The 22,836-nt window shown below is 42.0% G+C and overlaps 1 protein-coding gene across 14 annotated transcripts in view; it reads right to left on the reverse strand.

Annotated features, from left to right (window-relative positions):
• Positions 1 to 22,836, reverse strand: part of PPP2R2B (protein phosphatase 2 regulatory subunit Bbeta) — a 472,301-nt gene that overhangs the window by 3,652 nt on the left and 445,813 nt on the right. For all 14 annotated transcript variants that reach the window (XM_017960021.2, XM_017960018.2, XM_017960019.3 and 11 more), the window contains one exon: positions 7,047 to 7,216. In XM_017960021.2, coding sequence (XP_017815510.1) covers positions 7,047 to 7,216 — 170 coding nt within the window. The remainder of the gene's footprint in view (positions 1 to 7,046; positions 7,217 to 22,836) is intronic.

Consider the following 22,836-nt stretch of genomic DNA (forward strand, 5'->3'; position numbering starts at 1 on the left):
TGCTCCTTGAATCAGATGGCCCTGGATCTGAACCTAGGCTTGGCCCTTTCTAGCTGTAGGACATTAGGATGGGTTGATGAGTTTCTCATGTAGCTGATATGGATTAATTAAGCTTGCTTGTATAGACAGTGGCATCCAGTAAGACTAAAGAAGTAGATTCTCATTTTCTAAGCTGATTTGCTCACAGGCATTAGAGGTCACCATTCATCCAGTCTTTTATTCAACAAATATTTACTGAATACCTGCTATGCATTTGAGATGCAGCAGTGAGCCAAATATCCTTGTGGTGCTTTCCACCCAGTGTTACGTGAGAGACTATATAACCAAGTAAATAAATAAGACATTTAGATGGTGATAAAATCATAGAACAAAAGTGTATGGAAAAAGAGCCTGGGAGATCTTGTCGGGGGTGTATTATTTTATACAGGGCAAGTAGTCAGGGCTTCACTGGAGGAGGCAGCATTGGAGCAGAAGCCTGCAGGTGATGAATGAGCCACAGTGATGTCTGGGTTTGGGGTGAGGGGAAGGCTCTCCAAGCATAGGAAACAGCAGACACAAAGGCCTAGAGGCAGGAATCCTGGAGGGAGTGTGGTTGGGGAGTGGTGAGTAAGCAGCTGGGGGAGAGGATGATCAGTTTACATAGGCCCTTTATTCTGAGGAAGAAGATACTTCACAGAAAGGATTGCTGAATCTGCTGTGTTGCAATGGATCCTAAAGGTGCAAAGACAAAGGCAGGGAGACCAGTTATAACCTGAGTGATAGATGTTGGCTTGGACCAGGGCATGAGCAGTGATGGGGACTGGTCAGATTCTCCTTTTGTTTAGAGAAAGAGCAGATAGGACTTGGGTCAACTCTGAGGTGTGGAGAGAAAAACAGGAGTCAAAGATGACTACCTGATCTTTCTCCTGAGCAAGTGGAAGGAAGCGGGTACCATGTTCACTTTTGGGTACAATGGTTTAGAGATGTCTACGTGTGGAGCTGTCAAGTAGACTCTGAGGTAAAAGGTGCCGTCCTGGAGTATGTGGAGATTCTTTCCTGGTTTTTCTTAACCATGCTGCTGCTTTCACTGGAACTCAACTGAGAGTGAGCAGGAAGAGAGGAATGGTTGGCAAACAATGTCAGATTTCTGGAAGGCACCAGGGGACACTTGACATTGTTGAACATGTATGTCAAATAAGGCTGATCAAGCATAGTTGAATATTTTTCTCCAGCTACACTCAGCAACTCAGATGTAGATGCCAAATAGATGAATAAAGTTCAGAGAGTAATAGCCTGGGTTCAGTGTTTCGAAGGTAATCCTTCCTGAACCCACTAGCACAGAGTGGCAATAATAACGGGCATACCCAAAATGCTGGCTTGTCATTATTAGCCAGGTGCTTTATCTGTCAAAACCTCATTTCATCTCTAAAGCCATCTTATGATGCAGGTCCTTTCATTCTCTTTACTCTAATGGAGCATGAAGCACAGAGATATGACATCATTTGTCCAAGATCACGCAGAAAAGAAAGTGACAGAAGGGGAGGGAACTGAGCCCCGGTATCAGGCTCTGGAGTGCACACTCTGAGCTGCACTAGCAACCTGCCTCCAGCTTGCTCTGGTGGGTCCTCAGTCCTTGACAGGAGCTGTGATAACGAACTCAAGTGAGGTTGAGAGAGAAGGAGATAGAACTAGGTGAAAGCAGAGGGAGGCTACCAAGGGTATTGGTGTTTAACTTTAAGAGTGATGATTCAATCTCTTTTCTCCTGCAACTGTGGCTCTTTCTCTTCCTTTGACTCCAACAGTTCTGCTGGACGCTGAGCTTCAGGCTCAGTTGTGTGCTTAGTCTTGGGTAAAGGAACGAGGTCAGGCTCATCCTATGTTCCATTAGATGTTTTGGGTATTTGAAAAGCTCTGAGTTATTTGGACAGAGGAAGTTATTTCTAACTCTGCAAATTAATTTTCCCCCACCTTTACTCTCTCACTCCCAAACAGTTTCAGGCCTTGTCAGGGTAACAGCTTCAGTGCTTTGGTGACAAGGGAATACCCCTCTGGCAGTGCTGTTGGCATTGTTAGGTGCATTTGGGGGCTGCAAGGGTGAGGCTGTGTCCTGCCCTAACGGAGGCATCTCTGCTATAAACTACTCACTCACCTTCCCTAGGGAGCACAGCAGTAAAGGTTTATAAACCTGGCAGTGGTAAGATTTTTAAGGTCTAGTTCCATCTGCCCACTTTGTGATGAACCTTTCCTCATCTGTCACCATTCACTTTTGGCATTTTGTCTTATTACTCACCTGCGGTGTTTCTATAAGTGTCAAAATGTGTGCTTTGGAAGTCACGCCCATTAGCAGGAATGACATTGCTGAGCACTCTGTAAATAATTCTTGAAAGATAGAAGTTGGGATAGACTCAAGGGAAAATCTAGTCTGAACCATTATTTCTCCTCCACCACACCTAAGGTCTGGGTAGCTCCTACCTGCCTCCAATTGACAACATTTAAAGAAAAAGAATGTCTACTGTGAAGTATGCTGTATGTATGTTTTGTTGCATAGAAAGAAGTCTTCTTAGGCAAACCAGAGGGACCTTTTTCTACCAGAGGAAAGAATAAGGTAAGATGTACACATGAGCAACCTCTAGAGCATGGAGCAAGAGAGAACTTAAAACTCATCCTGTTTAACGTTCTTTCTTCATGTTCCTAATATGACTTTTCTATGATCCTATTAATTTGTGCATGGGATTTTTGACACTAGACTGAGTGTCCCAATACAGTGTTTCTCATTATTTGTGGGAGTCCAGTGTCATACAGTTAGTGGACTGCTATGAGGCAAACAAAGAGCCAACTCTGTCGGTCCATTCTTGTATTTCAAGTGTTGACAAACTTTTTCTCCAAAGGGCTGGATAGTAAATAGTTTAAGCTCTGTGGGCCGTATGGTCTCTGTGACAGCTACTCAACCCTGCCATTGCACATGGAAGCAGCCGTAGAACATATGTAAGTGACTGTACATGGCTGTGTCTTAATAAAATTTACCTGCAAAGACAAATAGGGGGCTGGTTAGGAACACAAGTTGCAGTCTGCCAGCCCTTGTACTATGGGAAAACTTGAAAATAGCTAATCATACTTAAGTCTGCAGCCTTTTATTCATGGAAACATGATTGAGATCTGTGAATGCATGTATGAAAACGTATAATAGTAGCATTACCTGTCTCCTTGCTCAGGGCAGGCATTATTGACTGATCACTAAATTCTTTCCCACTGGACCTCACAACCTATCATGGTGTTCTGGAGGCTCACTGAATCAGAGCTTGTTTACCATCTTTAAATTACTTCATGTAAAAGTTAGATGGCTGTGCTCTAAAACTAGCTTTGTCCTAAATCTACTCTTCCTAGTTAAGGCTCCCCAGCAGCCACACTCAGGTCCTAGTTCCCACTGCTCTTTCTTTTGCATTAAGGATTCGAATACTATCAGGTTTGTCTTATGCAGCTGGAAGAGGACACTGTGGTGACTCTAGTCCTGGGCTAAAGATGAAGGCTGCAAATGAAAGCTTGGGGGTAAGTGATGTGGAGCCAAGCCCTGAAGTCAAGGTAGGATTCAGGAGACAGGAACACTAAATAATAGGGAATATGATGGACCACAGGGGAAACAAAGCTATCTCCACTACATATATGGCTGTGAATTCTGGCTCCCAAACCTTTCTCTAGCACCTGCTGGAACAGAGTCATCAAAGTCTTCAACCTCCTCTCTGAACCTTTCCTTCTTCTTCCTCTGACTGGAATTTGGATCTCCTCTGAAGACACTCAAGTGGTAGCTAGAGTTTTGCTCTCACTCCACATGCCAATGTTGGGTAGGTAGGCTCCTTGTTGCTCCAGACAACTATTCCTATTTAAAGTCCTCAACTCCTTTGAAGTCATGCCATCAAACTAAGCTTCCTGCTACCTGTCCTTCTTTTAGCCATCAAAAGTTCTGAGTCCCTAATCCTTATTCCTTGAAGCAAGTTTGCATCTCTGTCTCTCTTCCATTACTATTCCTGTCACTATTTTTAGTTATTCGAGCACTCTAGTCTCTCTCTTACTCAGTCTCATCATATTCAATGTGTTTTGTCCTTTGCTTCCTTGGTCATATTATGAACCTTGTCATTCCTTATCCCTGTACCTGTCATTGCTATCCCTGCTGCTGCTGTTAACTCCTGTCTTTTTAGTTCACTCCTTCTAGTATCTTGATTCTATCAATCCTTAAAATTCATTATTTCCCCTTTGCCCACCTTCGACTCAGCAGTACATCATTACAATCATTCCTTTAGCATATATATTCAACAAGCTTGCCTTTCTTGCTCTCTCTTTCCATTGTACTCATTTGGCACAACTCTATCACTGGTTAAATCTTACTTTCTACCCTTTCTTTACCTGTATCAAGCAGGTGAATGTGGCTGAGAAGAAACATAATCATACAGGTTAATCTCCCTTTAAATCAATTATGTAAATTTCAAGTGGATCCCTGAGCAACCCTACCACCCTACAACATTTCTCTTTCTTAGATGAGTACTTTACCCCTTTTCTTTCTTCCCATTCAGCTAATGACCTTACTACTTATTTTACTAAAGAAAACACCTACATGTTCTCATCACAAAATTCACAAACCTACTTCATCTATATATGAAAACTGCTGTCATTCCTTTGACAGATGAATTATCTATGCACCTTACCGTCTACAGCCAATTCTGCAATGGACTGCATCCCCCACTGGCTTGCCTCAAGGGCTTTGTTCTTTCAGTGGTCTCTCTCTCTAATGGTCTCTCTCTCTAGTGGCTTATTCCTATCAGCAGAAAACATGCTGTAATAACTTCATTCAGCCAGAATCCCTTTTCAGCTACACTTCCATTTCTCTGTTCTCCTTCAGAGTAAACTTACTGAAACAGTTGTCTGTCCTCATTATGTTATCATCTTCAGTTTCTTAAACTCACTCCAATTGGACATTTATTCACACTGCTCTACTACTGTTCCTCTGTCATTCAGGTTACTGATAATCTCCACTTACTAAATCCAAGTTTGTAGTCTTCTGTACTTGATTCAGCAAAGCATTTGGCAGTTGATGACTTCCTTTTCCTTAAGACATTTTCTCCACTTGGCTTCCTAGTCACTCCTCTCATCTCACTGGCTAGTTTCCCCAAATCTCTCCTGCCAAATCCTCTTCCTATTTTCAACTAGGTCTTATTTTCCGACCTCTTCTTTAATTATACTAATTGCCTAGAAGATCTCATTCAGTCCTATGGCTTTAAATACCCTCTATATACTTGTGAGTGTCAGGTTTATATCTTGAAGCTAAATATATCCAGACTCACATTGAGCTGTCTACTTGCTGTGTCTGTTTGGATGTTAAACTGGTTTAACAGAGCCAAAACCAAACTCTCGATTTTCTCATCTAAATAAATTGGCAACTCTACTTTTCTAATTGTTCAGGACAAAAATTTTGGAGTAATCCTTGGTGCTTCTTTCTTTTCCTGTTACATCCCACATCAAATTCGTCCTCAAACCCTATTGCTTTTACCTTGGAAATATATGAAGAATCTGGCTATCTTCATTGCTAATACACTCATCTAAGCTACTATTTCCCCTTGCCAGAATGTTATAACTATTCTCCTGTCTCTTCCAATGTCCCTCCCACAGTTTCTTCTCCCCAGCGCAACCAGAATATTAATTTAAAAATGTCAATGATGAAAATGATCTGGAATTAGATAGTGGTGGTTTCATTAAATTGTGTGCTTTGAAAGGCCAATTATTATGATATGTACATGATATCTCAAGGAAAAAATGTAAGTCAAATCCTTCTGTATAGAATCCCCCCACTTCTTTTTATCTAACCCCAAATAGCTTAAAATAGGGTTAGTTTATCCCCACCCCACTTGATCTTTGCTTTCATTATACTCTTGCCTGGATTTTGCTTCTTTAAGTCCTCTCTACTTCAAAGTCTGGTCTTCCTCTTTCAACAACACCACCCTAAAAAATGCCTTTCCCTTTGTTTCCTTGCATTTACACCATCTACCTAACACTTAAGTTCAAAACTTCCAGTCTTTTTGATTCCTCTCCCTGTACATTTGATCAGTAAGCAAACCTCACTGACTCTTCATCTTACCTATCCTTCCATCTGCACTCTACCACTACCAGACCAAATTGCCATCATCTCCTCTTATCTAAATTGTCTGTTTGGCAAACTGCAAAGTGAAACACACTGTAAAAACTAAAACTCACAATGTCATTTCCTGGTGTAAAACTTTAATGGTCCTCCATTGTACCCAGTCCACAGGCAAAACAGCCTACTGTACATTACCAGGGCCTAGTGATTGGCCCCTTACCTCTATCTCCAGGCTCATCTTTCTGCCTTTGTGATTCATATTCAAGGTATAAGCACCCTGAACACACCTCATTTCTCTTGACACCAGGCCTTTGAACATACTATGTTTTTAATTATTATACTTTAAGTTCTGAGATACATGTGCAGAACATGCAGGTTTGTTATACGTGTGCCATGGTGGTTTGCTGCACCCATCAACCCATCATCTACATCAGGTATTTCTCCTAATGCTATCCCTCCCCTAGCTCCCCACCCCTTGACAGGCCCCGGTGTATGATGTTCCCCTCCCTGCGTCCATGTGAACACATTATTTTAAGAGCATGCATTTCCTGACTAGTTCATGGCAGTTAAGACTCAGTTTAAGGGTCACTTCTTTGGGAAAATCTTTCTCACCTGGCTGGACCATCTCTTGCAGAGATGCACACTCAATTCCTTGCTCATCATCTGCCTTTTCCGTCAGATGGTAAGCTGCATGAGAGCAGGACCATTTGTTTACCTCTATAGTATCCATTCCACATGAAGTGCTCAGTCCATATCAATTACATTGAATTCTAGCCTCTCCACATGCACCTTTATGTTAATTATAGCCTGTACCATTTTACTGAATGTATCACCATGCACTGCCTTCCATTTTTCTGCATTGTAAACCTTTGGAAGCAGGGGTTGGCTTAAAAGCTCATGAAGGCAATGTTCCATATACCTATGGGTGCCTGGGGTTCTATACCTGGTAAGTCTCGATGGGGCGGTTTTCCATGTTGAGATCCCAGACTTTAACGGTCAAATAGTCCCTGGTCATGATATACCTCCCACTGTGGCTGAACTTCACATCCGAAATTGAAGAGATAATTTCAGAGAAAAATGATCTGTTGCTTGGATCTTCCGGCTCTTCAAAAACTGCAGAACAAAAGCAAAACAAGACAAATTTAGCAATCCTTATCAACTGACTCTAACATGTTTGGACTGGCTAGGAAGCTAATAGTGTAACTGAGAGTCTTCCTTAAGTAGGGCTGGTGTCTGCAGAATGTAAGTTGCTAATAGAGAACTGCCATCTCTCTGGTAGCGGAAAAAGCTGTCATTAGTTTCTGGATTTTAATTCTCATGGAAGGACTGGCATGGGACCTGTCCCGTTCATAGATCTGGCACTGACAGATCTATGCATCTAACTCTTTTTCTGTTTCCCTTGGTATCTGGGTGTCACTGCATAAAACCTGGAGTCATCTTAGATACTTAAAAAAAAATTTTTTTACAGCTTTTAGTGAGATAAAATCCACATACCACAAACTGTAAAGTGTAGAGTTCAGTGGTTTTCAGTATAATCACAAAATCATCGCTATAATCTAAATTTAGACTATGTTCTTTACCTCCCCCCAAAAACTCCATATGCATTAGCAGTTACTTTCCATTGCCTGCTCCTATAGTCCTAGGTAAACACCAATCTGCTTTCTGATTCTCATTCTGGAAATTTCACACAAATGGATTCATAGAATATATGGTCATTTGGGACTAACTGGCTCATTTTACTTGGCATAAAATTTTTAAGGTTCATCCATGTCGTAGCATGTATCAGTTCTTCGTTCTTCCTATGGCCGAATAGTATTCCATTGTATGAATATACCACATTTTGTTTATCCATTTATCAGTTGATGAGCATTTGAGTTGTTTCCACTTTTTAGCTGCTAGGAATAACAGTGCTATGATTATTCATATACAAGTTTTTGTCTGGCCTTATGTTTTCATCTCTCTTGTTGGCTCATGGTGTTTAACGGTGGGACTTTGGCCAGGTGTGGTAGCTCATGCCTGTATTCAGCACTTTGGGAGGCCTGGGCAGGAAGATCACTTAAACCCAAGATTTCAAGACCAGCCTGGAAAATATAGGAAGACCCCATTGCTATAAACAGTGAGCCAGGCATGGTAGGGCATGCCTGTGGTCCCAGCTACTTGGGTGGATGAGGCAAGAAGGATTGCTTGAACCAAGGAAGCTGCAGTGAGCTACTATTGTGCCACTGCACTCTAGCCTGGGTAACAGATTGAGATCCTGTCTTCACAAAAGAAAGAAAGAAAAAAGGTGGTGCTTTCTTGCTGGACTGCCTTGGGTCTAAGGTCAGCCTGTCATTTACTTGTTGTGTGACCTTAGGCAAGATACTTCTCTGTGCCTTAGGTCTCCTTGTATGTAAACTGTAGCTATGATGTCTTTTTAAAATTAACAATATTTACAAATTTGTATAAATTTAATGGGTACAAATGTGGTTTCATTACATGGATATATTGCATAGTGGTGAAGTCTTGGCTTCTAGTGTAACCATTAGCCAAATAGTGTACGTTGAACCCACAATGTCTTCTGTGTGAATTTTCTATTTGCTCTGATATCCAGCCTCTTATTATCTCTCTCAATAGCTTCAGCTGATTTCCACTTACAGGAAGAAGGCATGGCTTCTCAGTATGTTATCAGAGCCCATCATAAACTGTCTCTAATTCTTCTTTCTACCTCGATTTTAAGTTGGATGTATAGAGTATATCTCCATGTTTCCCACTTCTATTCATTGCCTGATTCCTTCTTCATGGATCCAAATACTCTTTGATTCATATACCTCATCTGCTACATATTATTTCACCCCAAATGATCTTTTCTTTTCTCTGAAGCCCTATCATACTTGGTCTGCCCATTTATTTAGTATTTGCTCAGGTACTCTCTTGCAATGAAACTATCATTTTTCACATTATTATTTTAACAATTCATGAGTTTGTTTTATCTCTTCAACTAGGACATAAGCTTCTTGAGAACAGGATTTTGGTCTTATCTTCATACTCAGAGTCTTGCTCACAAATGTTCAATGAATATTTGTTGCTTCACTGGAGCCAAAGCCAGATAAATTAACAGATTCTTTGCCTTCTGGGTGCTTAGCATGTATAGTATTAAGTTGAAACATATGCAGTTGCTGACATTCAATTATTTTTGACCTACAAAGATGGCAATTGTGTATGGTTAAACCCAACAAGGGTTTATATCACAATTTCAGGCTGAAACAAACACTGGCCTGCAGGTTGCTGAGTTAACTCATCCTCCAAGACTACTTCTTTCCTGCCTGGTCAATGCACTGACATAGTCAGTAATGAATTCTGTATAAAGAGCCCAAGTATATAATAAGTTACATTTCAAACCTTGCTGAATTAAACTGTGAACTAAGCCAAAATGTTAATTTTCACAGAACGATTGAAGAGAATAGCAACAAAAACCCTGATCAATCGAATTGAAATTGCAAATTAAGAAAAGAATCATTGAAACAGAAAAACATGGCTCATTACAGCCTCTGACCCATTGTCTTAGTCTGTGCCCTCATCTTTTGGGCTTCAGCTGAGTATTAGTGAAGGCCCCAGGATTCTGATTGGTATCTTCGTAGTTGAGAACTAGATGGGAAGAAAATTTTCACATTAGTTTCAACTAACAGCCATCTCAGTACTGGGGGCTTGGAAATTCCAAGTAAAACACCAGACCCAGAGGCAGTAAAGTGGATGAGCTTAGCAAATTGTGCTCTGGAATCATCAATTCCTGCCTCTGTCAGTTACTAGCTGTGATCATTTTATTTAGTACTCCAGCTTTAGTTTTCCCAGCTGCAAAATGAGGAGCCCCATTGCTTGGCATATAAGCTTGGTACATAGTACGTCCTCAATACATGCCATCACTATTTTCATTTTCAGCATGCACTGCTTCTGTGCTGGCCAGTCATATCTTATTCATGAAGACTCTTGAGAGTTTGGGACTGAGGAGTACAGAACCTGTGGACTATTTAAAAGACATAAAGAATGTTTACATTTTCTCTTCTTTAAACTCAAATCTATTTTAAAATGTTTAAATAGACAACAAAATTGTATATATTTATGGTGCCTTTTAATGTTATACATAGGAATCTGTTTCCCAAATACTTGGCATGTTGGGAGGCCAGTGTAGCAACACTGTAAAGCCTCAAAATGACACCTTCACAAGATGGATGTGAAATGAAAGATGACAATTCTTCAATCAACCCACCACTATTTATTTGTGGAGTGCTGGCTTTAGGTAGCACACAGAGGGCAAGGTACAGATAATATACTGGCATAGCACTTTGCAGTTCATGACATATCTATGTATATTCAAGTTTTAATAGCAACTCCAGGAATTATTTTCATTCCATGGGTAATAGCATTTAATAGTATTAATAATTACTGTTGATGGGAAGCTTATAATACTGCAGACCCTGTGCTTTACATGTTTTACTTCATTTAGTTGTTAAAACAGCCTATAAAGTAGGAATTATGATTCCTCATTTTATATATGTGGATAACTAAGGCACAGAGAGGTTTTGTAACTAGTTCAGGGACACACAGAGGTAGAGCTGCATTTTGAACTCAGATCTGTCTGACTTCAAAATCGTTGTTCTTAATCATGATGCCATGTACGAGACCTTGCTGAGCATTCATTTATAAGTTAAGTGTCTTGTATGCACAGGCACACATACATGCACAATACAGTACATTAGCTAGAGTCCACAAATAAAATACTTTTTATGTGTGGGATGGATATGTGCCAGGCCCTGTACCAAATGCTAAAGACACAATAATGAACAAGACAGATCCAGCACTACTCTCAGTGAGCTCACAGGATAGAGGAGGGGATACATGTTTAGCAATCACACAAATGTGGTTACAGTTGTGAATAAGTGAGATTTTACTGTGTTATCAGAGGGAAATTATGGTGCTATGGAACTGACTAGTGGAAGGTAAATGGAACACCAGTGTGCATTCCATAAAATTTACTTCTCATGCCCCCTCCAATATCAGAGATATGCAAAATTTGTTGACCATGTAGTACAACAGTATCTGGTGCCTGAGTGATAGAACTCGAGACAAATCAACACTAGCATTTCTCCCGGAGACCCTTGGCTTGGTATGGCACTAGAGAATCTGCTGACCTGCAAGGTTTCCAATTAGCTATCAGAAAATAGAGACATTGAGAGGAGAGGGAAGAGAACTAAGGGGGAGACAAGAAGAGCTTTGCTCCCTTTGTGAGGAAACAGTCTTGGTGAGAATCCTGATAGCCCAGTCCTAGCCACTGGGGGTATGTCAGGTTCACCAACAGAAGCGTATGTCTTGGAGACCCCAATAGTAACAGTAACAACAATAATGACATTTGCTACCACTTCTTGGTCCTCAAGCTTTGCATACATTATTGCATTTAATGCTCACACTTCTAAGGAAGGTACTATCCTCTTCTCATTTGTAGATAAGGAGACCAGGAGGAAAGGTTCAGTAAGTCACCCAGGATCATGCGGCTAGGCAGTGGCAGAGATGGGCTCTTGACTCTGCCCATCTGTCACACCACCTCCACAACTGGGCCTTGTCTTGCTTTGTCAATATTGTTTCCCTGTTCAAACAAGTCAAACCAGGATTCCTCACATTCTAGATATACCTTGTATATTCCCACTTTTGTGCCTCTGCTGCTCCTCACCTCTTCCTGTGCCCATCCAGGTACATTGGAAAGAACATCAGACTCAGGGATGCTGGGCTGGAATCCAGGCTGGGCACAAGTCCAGGCTGGCTTTTGATAATACCTATATCTATTGAGCTTTTGTGCTGTGTGCTCTACATGTATTAACTCATTCACTATTCATAGGTATTAGTACTTTCTCTTTTCCACAAATTAGCCTAATCAGTCAACTCAGGCACAACTCACAGCTAGTAGGAACAGAGCCAGAATTTGAACTCAGTATACTTCCAGCTTATGTTCTTAACCTCTGTCCTACTCTCTCATCTGCGTGGCTTTCAGCACTGTCAGCTCTCTGGGCGTTTCCTTCTCCGTAATAGGAAGGAGTTAGGGTTGCCTACTAGGTCCCTCCCAGCTCTTAGATTCTAAAATCTATGAAATTTCACTGGCTTTTCAATTTCCCTTTCCTAATCCCCACTACTCTAGGTAGCCTTTCCAAAGTGACTTCAGCAAAATGTTCAAGCTGTGATATGTCAGGCATTCCAGATTCCAAGGTCAAATAAGCTTGGGAAACCTTGACAATTTTGGGAGTTGACAATGCAATTACCCTGTTGTTGGGGCATTATAGAATGTTCAGCAACTTATCTGGCCTCTACTCACTAGATATGCCCTACTGACTCCATCTGCCCACATGTGGCAACCAAAAATGTCTCTAGATATTGCCAAATGTCCCCCGGGGGCGTGACTATACCTGGTTGAGAATCACTGCTTTAATCCTACTTCAGAGTATTATTTGATCATACCTTTCTCCCCACTCCATTTTATTTTTATTTGGCAAATCATTTGCAGCTCAGTGTTTAGTACAGGCTTCCTCAGAATACACTTTGGGTTATATTGCTATAGTCAAAAGCAACTGAATACTGCCTTTAAAATTCCATAGGCTATCTTATGTGCCTTGTGCAGATGTGTTTTCTGTTATAACGTGTACAGATATGAATACATCTCCATGGAGCTATAAGTATCTTGTGTGAGCCCTGAAAGGGCTCAGATGACTGGATAAATAAATAAGGTTCCAGAATCTAGGGAAAATCTTGAATTCAATAATTCATGAATTCAAAAATAAGAGAAGGAGTTAAGAAGAAAACTGCCAACTTTAGAGAAAGCTAAAGTGAAACAGCATTCATTACAACTGGAGCAAGGGCAGAAAGGAGGCATGCAGAGAGCTGGTTGTGGACTCTGGGGATAGGAGAAGAGAGAGATTAGGTAACCATAGGTGCAGGCTGTTCCTGGGCATGGCTCCTTTCTCTTGACCTTACACTGGACCTTCATTAATTGCACAGGAACTCATGCCCATGTAGAGGGGTTAGGAGGGGTCCAAGGCCACTAACAACTGATCCTGAAGGCCAGGACATCTAAGACATGCTGGCTCTGTCTTAGATGGTGTGGTGACTAACAGTACAGGTGGTTCCAAACTCAGTGGCCTGGGTTGAAACCCCAGCTTTGCTGCTTATAAATTATGGAGCTTTGAACAAGCAGCTGGACTCCTTCCAAGCTTCATTTAATGGACATAATAGTAGTACCTATATTCTAGGGTGGTTGTAAGGATGGATGAGATCTTGCTTGTGAAGTACTTAGCAAAGTGTCTGTACCCAAAACAACAGGGACGGCAGCCATAATGCAGAAGTAGGCATTGCTTAAGGCAAGCGTGGTGTGCAATGAGTCCAAAAGCCTAAAGTGTTTTCCTGTTTGAGGCAGATCTTAAGAACCAGTTGTGATACTGATTTCTAGGTCTTCTGTCTGGGCTGTGACACAGACATGTACTAGTTTGTTTCTGAACTATCCCTTGAAAGACACCCTCCTTGGTCCAAGTGTCTCATTTCAATGTCACCCCCACCCTGGCTGTGATGATGCGGGCAGATGAGAGTGAGAGTCCAGGAAACAAGCCAGGGGGACATGAGGGTCCACTCATGATGAAAAAGGAACTGCCTCGGAATCATGCGCGGGGCTTTAAATTGCTCACTTCTGCTGACATTTCTTCTACAGGGAAGCGCAGCTGGCACGTTTTTCCATTTGGAGACATGGTTGACAATTTCTCCATGATGGGGACACAACTGGCAATTTTCCTACAGAGTGAGGCAGATGGCAATTTTCCTTCAGAGATATGCAGGCAACAGTTTTGCCCCTGGAGAGAAAAGCCTCGCCGATTGAGATGCAGCCAGTAATTTTTACTATACAGAAGACACATCCAATAATTTTGCCCAATGAGAGAAACGGCCAACAATTTTCCCACAGAGGGTAAGAACTCGCTCGGACTGACAATGCTGGCCTTTATCCAGCTGAGGACAGTGAGAGAAGAGGTTTAAGATTTAATTAGTGGCTACTGTGCTACCAGGGGCCTAATGACATAGTCTCCAGACACGGATTGGAGACTGCAAATTTAGATCGTATTAAGACTCAGATGAAGGATTCTGAATTGGGAAATAATGAAACCAAGTTGCTTAACCCTTGCAGTTTGCTTTTCATATAGTCCTCCATTAATTCAACAAACAATTGTTTGACAGTGACACTTTAACAAGACAAGGCATACAATGCACAGTGTGATGAAGCATGAGAAGTTAATCTAGAAGAAATTATATTGGCCCCTAAGTTTTACATAACTTTTCAAAATAATTCTGCATCTACTATACTTCTTTTACAACATGTCTTTAAACAAACTAATCATTCAAAGTTAAGAAGTAATGAATCAAAACCTTTTTTTTTTTTTTTCCCAGACAAGAAAAACTGACCAAAAATTCACAGTGGGGAGAAGTGAGGAACAAATGGGCTGGTGTGACAAGAAAAGACTTAATAAGAAGCTGAGCCTTAAATGATCAATAAGCACTGAATAGATAAGAAGTTAGTACATATTTTAGGCTTTGAGGGCCATTTGGTCTCCATTGCAACTGTTTAACTCTGCCTTTGTAGTGTGAAAGCAGCATAGACAATATGTAAACAGATGAGCATATATCCCGCACGAAGGCTTTGCATATGGACACTGAAATTTCAATTTTGTATAATTTTTATGTGCCTTAAAATACTATTCCTTTTTGATTTCTTCAACTATTTGAAAATGTAAAAATATTATTCTTTGCTAGAGTTGTAAAAAAGAAGTTTTGAGCCAGACTTGGCTGTATGCCATAGTTTGCTGAGCCCTGATAATGGTGTTTGAGGGGTAGGAGGGGGCATCCTATCTAGACAGGGGAATCAGCATGAATAAATGCCTGGGGTGATCAATGCATTTTTGTGGGACAATGGGCCCCTAGGACTGATAGCACCATGAGATCACGTAGAAAGGCTGGAAGATGAGATTACTTCTTAAACTGCAAGTTGCTTTCCTAAGTTACGTCTCTCAGGCTGATACATGAGAATGGACTTAGGAGTCAGACATATTGGGGCTAGAACCTGGGCTTCATCATCTCCAGGTTGGATTGTCTTTGTCAGTTTTCCTTATCTTGTTAAGATACAGCATATCTGTAAAATGTAGACATCAATATCTTATTTGCATGGTTATAAAAATTAAAAGAGATAAAAGCAAATAAGACATGTAGCACAGGCCAGCTGTGGTGGCTCACAGCTGTAATCCCAGCACTTTGGGACTCCGAGGCAGGTGGATCACGAAGTCAGGAGCTCAAGACCAACCTGGCCAATATGGTGAAACCCCGTCTCTACTAAAAATACAAAAATTAGCTGGGTGTGGTGGCATGTGCCTGCAGTCCCAGCTACTTGGGAGAAGAATCGCTTGAACCCAGGAGGCGTAGGTTGCAGTGAGCCAAGATCGTGCCACTGCACTCCAGCCTGGGCCACAGAGTGAGACTCCATCTCAAAAACAAAAACAAACAAGACATGTAGCACAGTGCCTGGTACACTGTCAGAAGTCAACAAGCCCATATCAAACATTTAAAGAAGAACTAATGTCAATTCTACTCCAACTGTTTACAAAAAATAGAGGAGGGAATACTTCCAAACTCCTTCTATGAGGCCAGTGTTACCCTGATACCAAAACCGGACAAAGACACACCAAGAGAACTATAAGCCAATATCCCTGATGAATATTGATACAAAAACCCTCAACAAAATACTAGCAAACCAAATTCAACAATACATTAAAAAGATCATTCACCATGACCAAGTGGAATTTATCCCAGGGATGCAAGACAGTTCAGCATATAAAAATCAATCAATGTGATACGTCATATCAATGGAATGAAGGAGAAAAACCCTCAAAAAACTGGATATAGAAGAAATGTAACTTAAAATAATAAAAGTCATATATGACAGAGCCACAGCTAGTATCATGCTGAATGGGGAAAAACTGAAAGCCTTTCCTTTAAGATTTGGAATACAACAAGAATGCCCACTGTCACCACTGTTGCTCAACGTAGTACTGAAAGTCCTAGATAGAGCAATCAGACAAAAGAAAGAAAGAAAGAAAAGGCATCCAAATTGGAAAAGAAGTAGTAAAATTATCCTTGTTTGCCAATGATATGATCTTGTATTTGAAAAAACTTAAAATATGCCACCAAAAAGCCATTAGAACTGAAAACAAATTCAGTAAAACTGCAGGATACAAAATCAAGATACAAAAATGAGTAGAATTTCTATATGCCAAACAGCAAAGAATCTCAAGAAATTAAACCCATTTACAACAGCTACAAATTAAAAACCCAGGAATTACCCAAAGAAGTAAAATGTCTCTACAATGAAAATTAAAAAACATTGATGAAAGAAATGGAAGGGGACACAAAAAAATGAAACGATATTCCATGTTCATGAATTGGAAGAATCAATACTGTTAAAATGTCCATGCCACCCAAAGCAGTCTACAGATTTAATGGAATCCCTATCAAAATACCAGTGACTTTCTTCACAGAAATAGAAAAAACAATCCTAAAATTTATATGAAACCACAAAAGACCCAGAATAGCCAAGGCTATCTTAAGCAAAAAACAAAACTGGAGGAATCACATTAACTGACTTCAAATTATACTACAGAGTTATAGTAACCAAAACAGCATGGTACTGGCATAAAAATAGACACATACACCAATGGAACACAATTGAGAACCCAGAAACAAATCTATACATCAACAGTGAACTCATTTTCAACAAAGGTGCTAAGAACATACACTGGGGGAAAAGACAGTGTCTTCAACAATTGGTGCTAGGAAAACTGGATATCCATATGCAAAAGAATGAAACTAGATCCCTATCACTCAACATATACAAAAGTCAAAACCAAATGGATTGATGACTTAAATCTAAGACCTTAAAGCATGAAACTACTACAAGAAAACATTGGGGAAAGTCTCCAGGACATTGCACTGGGCAAATATTTCTTGAGTAATACCCCACAAGCACAAGCAACCAAAGCAAAAATGAGCACATGGGATCAAGTTAAAACATTGCTGCACAGCAAAGGAAACAATCAACAAAATGAAAAGAGAACCCATAGGATAAGGAAAAATATTTGCAAACTACCCATCTGACAAGGGATTAATCGCCAGAATATAGAAGGAGCTCAAACAATTCTATAGGAAAAAAAATCTAATCCATTTAAAAAAATGAACAAGTGATCTGAATAGATATTTATCAAAAGAAGACATACACATGGCAGATAGGCATACAAAAAGGTGCTCAACATCATTGATCATTAGAGAACTGCAAATCAAAACTACAATTTGATGTCATCTGACCCTAGTTAAAACGGCTTTCATCTAAAAGGCAATAATGCTGATGAGGATGTGGAGAAAAGGGAACACTTGTACACTGTTGGTGGGAATGAAAATTCGAACAACCACTATGAATAACAGTTTGGAGATTCCTCAAAACACTAAAAATTGAGCTACTATATGATCCAGCAATCCCACTCCTTAGGTATATACCCCAAACGAAGAAAATCAGTATATTGGAGAAGTATTTGCACTCCCATGTTTGTTGCAGCACTGTGCACAATAGCCAAGATTTGGAAGCAACCTAAGTGTCCATCAACAGATGAATGGATAAAGAAAATGTGGTACTTATATACAACGAAGTACTATCCAGCCATAAAAAAGAATGAGATCCTGTCATTTGCAACAACATGGATGGAACTGCAGGTCTTTATGTTAAGTGAAATGAGCCAGGGACAGAAAGACAAACCTCGCATATTCTCACTTATTTATGAGAGCTAAAAATCAAAACGATTGAGTTCACGGAGATAGAGAGTAGAAGGATGGTTACCAGAGGTTGGGGGGCAGGGGGGAAGTGGGTTAATGGTTAATGGGTACAAAAAAATAGAAAGGATGAATAAGAACTAGTATGTGATAGCACAACAGGGTGATTACAGTCAATATTAATTTAATTGCACATTTAAAAATAAAGGATTATAACCAGATTGTTTGTAACATAAAGAATACATGCTTGAGGTGATGAATATACCGTTTACCCCAATGCGATTATTACTCATTGCATGTGTGAATCAAAATATCTCAGATACCTCATAAATATATACACCTCTGTACCCATAAAAAGATGTCAACAAGTTCCAGTGTCACACACCATTCAAACAACAGGTATTGAGTACCCAGTGTGTGTAAAGCACTATGATAGGTGCTAGGGTTACAAGAGTGAGCAAGAGAGATACTGTGCCTGTGCTTCCTCAACAAAGAGTGGGCCTTCTTACCTACCACGGCTGGGGCTTCCTCTCATCTCTTTCTCTTTTTTTTTTTTTTTTGTTTTGAAGTGGAGTCTCACTCTGTCACCCAGGCTGGAGTGCGGTGGTATGATCTCGGCTCACTGCAACCTCTGCCTCCTGGGTTTAAGCGATTCTGGTGCCTCAGCCTCCCAAGTAGCTGGGATTACAGACGTGAGCCCCCACATCCAGCTAATTTTTGTAGTTTTAGTAGAGATGGAGTTTCAACATGTTGGCCAGGCTGTCTCCAACTCCTGACCTCAGGTGATCCACCTACTTTGGCCTCCCAAAGTGCTGGGATTACAGGAGTGAACCACCGTACCCAGCCATCTCTTGAAGGAAGAAAAGTTGCTCAATCAATTCCCCTGTAGTAGGCAGAATAATGCCACTACCCCCATCCCCAAATAAGTCTACACCCTAATCCCTAGAACCTGTGGCTATGTTATGTTACATGACAAGAAGGAATTAAGGTTGCTAATCAGCTAACCTTAAGACAGAGATACTACGTTAGATTATCTGGGTGGGCTCAGTGTAATGACCAGGGTCCTTATAAGTGAAATAGGAAGGCAACAGGGTCAAAGACTGAATAACCCCATTGAGAAAGACAAGACTGGTCACTGCTGGCTTTGAAGATAGAAAGGGGCCATGAGCCAAGGGAGGCAGGCAGCCTCTTGAAGCTGGAAAAGGCAAGAAGCCATTCTCCCCTAGAGCCTCTAAAAAGGAGCACAGCCCTGCTGACACCTTGACTTCACCCCAGTGAGACCCATTTCTGACTTTTGACCTCCAGAACTGTAAGGAAGATAATCAATTCGTGTTATTTTAAGCCACTAAGTTCATTAAGTATGTGATAATTTGTTACAGTAGTGTTAGAAAACTACCCTCCGTCAGTCGACAAAGGGAGGGCTCAAAGTCCATGAGTTCCCCCTTCAACTCTGCAAAGCCACTGTTATTTCCCTGGCCCCAGGGCCAGCTCCCTTTCAGCACCTGCCCGTATAGAGCTGGACAGGGAAGGCAGGCCAGAGTGGGCTGCTTCTGGGCACAAGCCATGAGAGTTTCACCATTTCCAAGGGAGCTGGTGAACCCCAGCTCAGCAACCCTTTCCTCCCAACATTCCTGCTTCTGCCGCTGCTGTACCCATAAGCTGACACAGTTCAGAAAAACCAGAGCCCAGCAGCTGCAAAGGCAGAGCAAGCCAAACTCCTCAGAGACATCAGGGCTTAGCAGCAGAACATGAAACAACCTGCAATCCTACCATGTGCTAAATATTTGAATCTTTCCAAAGCAGTGCCACTTTGCGTTCAGACATCTACAGTGACTCTGTATGACTGACCGCCAACAGTTCTACTCCCTTGTCCTGGTTCAGGGGCTCCATATCAAGCCCTAGGTCAACATTCCAATATTACTCTCTACTTCATTCTTCTCAAATGCTCCACTGAGGTCTGACCCGTCTAGTCATCATTTGCACCAGAGTTGAAGAACTCCTACCTCCAGGGGCCAGGCAGGTAGTGAAATAGGTGACACATTCATGGGTAGCAATAGGGAACAGCAGGGACTGTGGCAAACTAGAGTGTCCACACCCCATAAAAGGGGCAGTTTCCACCTGAGGTCAGGAGTTCAAAATCAGCCTGGCCAACATGGCAAAACCCCATCTCTACTAAAAAAAAAAATTTACAAACATTAGCTGGGTGCGGTGGTAGACGCCCGTAATCCCAGCTACTCCAGAGGCTGAGGCAGGAGAATCGCTTGAACCTGGGAGGCGGAGGTTGCAGTGAGCTGAGATCACACCATTGCATTCCAGCCTGGGCAGCAGAGCAAGACTCTGTCTCAAAAACAAAACAAAAACAAATTAAAACAAACAAACAAACAAACAACACAATAAAGGGGCAGTTTCCACTCTGCTCCGGCTGAACGCGGCCATGCAGAAATGGGGCGCCAGCATATCCAGATTGTCTCATTTATAAAGTCTAAATTTTTTTTTGAGGAACTCTGATTTTTTTTGTGTTAGCAACTAACTAAAGAAATTTGAGTGTGTGATCAAACCTACGTCCTCTGTAAGCTATGCAGGCCGTAGCCTGTGACCTGACTGACTCCCTGCAATGATGATGGTGATGTCTGTGGTGCACTGGCATGTGCTGGGCCTGGATCCATGCTCCTTCCCTACCCTCTCCCTGCTCCCCTGTTTCTCTGGCTCCTATTCAACCTTCAGGACTCACTGTCTTTTCTAGAAAGCCTTCCTGGACAACCTCAGCCCATTGCATCTTTTCCTCTTTACTGGTTAATTTGGCTACCCTCTAATCTTCCTAATATTTTTAAATATTATTTGTTCAGGATTCACAATGACACAATGAGTTAAGAAATTTTAGTTCAGGGAATTGGCCCCACAGAAAGGCAACACCAGTGATAACAAGAGCACCTGTTACCTGCCAGGCACCATCTAGGGAAAGAATTATCTCTATTTTATGGCTGAAGAAACAGAAGCTTGGAGAGACGGGGACCCAAAGGACCATATGGTCCCTGAGTGAGCACAGCATTGGAAGGCTCATTATCTGTGGGGTTAGAACTTTCTTACGAAGGAGCCTCAGCTGGAATCTGATCTAAAGAAGGGGGGAGCAAAAACCTGTGTTTGGCTTAGGGTTCGCCTGTCAATCTAAAGACTGAATTTGGGCTAATATCTACAGACAAGTTCATTAATTGTGGGTCTGTTTGTCCTTCTTTTGTGAGGAATAATCATTTATTAGCCAAGTGGGACTGGTGCCTTTTTGAGAACTGTCATTCTGGAAAGATATTGATTGAAGGAGGCCTCTGAGCACATTCTCTCCAGCAGGCAGCCGAAAGGGAGGCGGCTGCAGTCCAGACAAGATGATGAGTTGGCAGTGAGCATCTCGACAGGAGCCTAATGAAGAAATCTGGTAACAGCGACGGCTGGCTTTATGAGCACTCACATTTGGTCTTTCACTCTCTGCAAGGTTGGTGAGTGGCAAAGGTATCCGTGGGCCTCTACCTCCCATTGTGGAATTACACATTCCTACGGTCAGTGGGCTCTGGGAACCCAATGGCAGCATCCCCAGGCCCCTGGGCCCACTCCACACATCACAGGCTAGAGACTTCTTGTCTGCCTCCTTTCTCATGTCTCTCCCCCAGAGATAGCATGCTCTCCCCTCCCTCCTTCCCTCTCATAATTTGTTCCCAACAGGTAGCTTTGTGCGGCTACTCCAAGAGAAGCCTGAACTCCCTGGGGAGCCTCTGCCCAGGTGGAAGAGACCTCGAGTGGCCATTATTAGGGGTGATTGCTGGGAAGCTGGTTGCCATGGCACCGCAGAGGCCAGTGCTGAACTCCCAAGCTGTCCCCGTTTCCCAGGCTGTCTACATAATCACTGCAATGAGAGGCACAGGCACAGAAAGGGAGAGAGGAGCAGCTTCCCGCTGAGTGATCTCCCTGCAGAGCAAGGTGAGTAGTTCATGGCTGAGTACGACAGTCCATCTTGGCATGGGCCAAGCACTGCCTGGAGGGACCCTGGTGTGGGCTGGTCACTGCTTCACTGTCTTCTCATGGATCTAGCACTATGCCTCTGTGTTCCCAGGACTGGTTTTCTACAGGAAAACACTGCTCCTAATCCACTGACCTGTTTCTTAAAGGTTCTTGGAGTTTGCAAACATCAAACAGTGACAGTCTTCCATCTGCCAGGCGCTGCACTAAACTCTTTATGGAGACAAAGAAATGATGCTCAGAGAGTCATTTGCCCTTGGTCACAGGCTAAGAAGAGGCAGAGCTAGGATGTAAACCCAAGTCTGGCTCTACAGCATCTCATACAGCATCATTTTTCCTCCAGTCCCCTGACTAGAAAGGGTGGCCCCTTCAACCTGGTGCTAAGAACAGACACTGGCGGCCCCACACCTCTGAGGGCATGGTTCCAGCAAATAGAAATTGGACTGGCAAGGATTAAACCGCGGGTTTGGGCTTCATTAGCTATGTGATCTCACCAACCACAGAGAATTAACCAGAGTGGAGCCATCTCTTTACCGACTTAACACAATGTAACAGGGGCAATGTGGAGAACAGTCAGTGAATTTATTGAGCACCTACTACCTGCTAGGCCCTCCCACTGGCTCCAGACATACCATCAACACGTGGGCTATCCTTCTCTTCAGCAGTCACTCTAGAACTTGAGGCCACTGTCCTCTGATGCAGAGAGAAGATACATTTTATAATCACTGTAGACAATAAAGGCTTTATCTGTTAGCAAGCCCTTTTGCTTAATGACTTGGTTATGGGAAAGGAGATACAGGTTGTACTTAGTTCTCATTTTGCACTTGGTTAGAGAGTAAGAGGCCTTTCCATCTCCACTG

This window comes from Papio anubis, chromosome 5, assembly GCF_008728515.1.
Source record: "Papio anubis isolate 15944 chromosome 5, Panubis1.0, whole genome shotgun sequence".
NCBI lineage: Eukaryota > Metazoa > Chordata > Mammalia > Primates > Cercopithecidae > Papio > Papio anubis.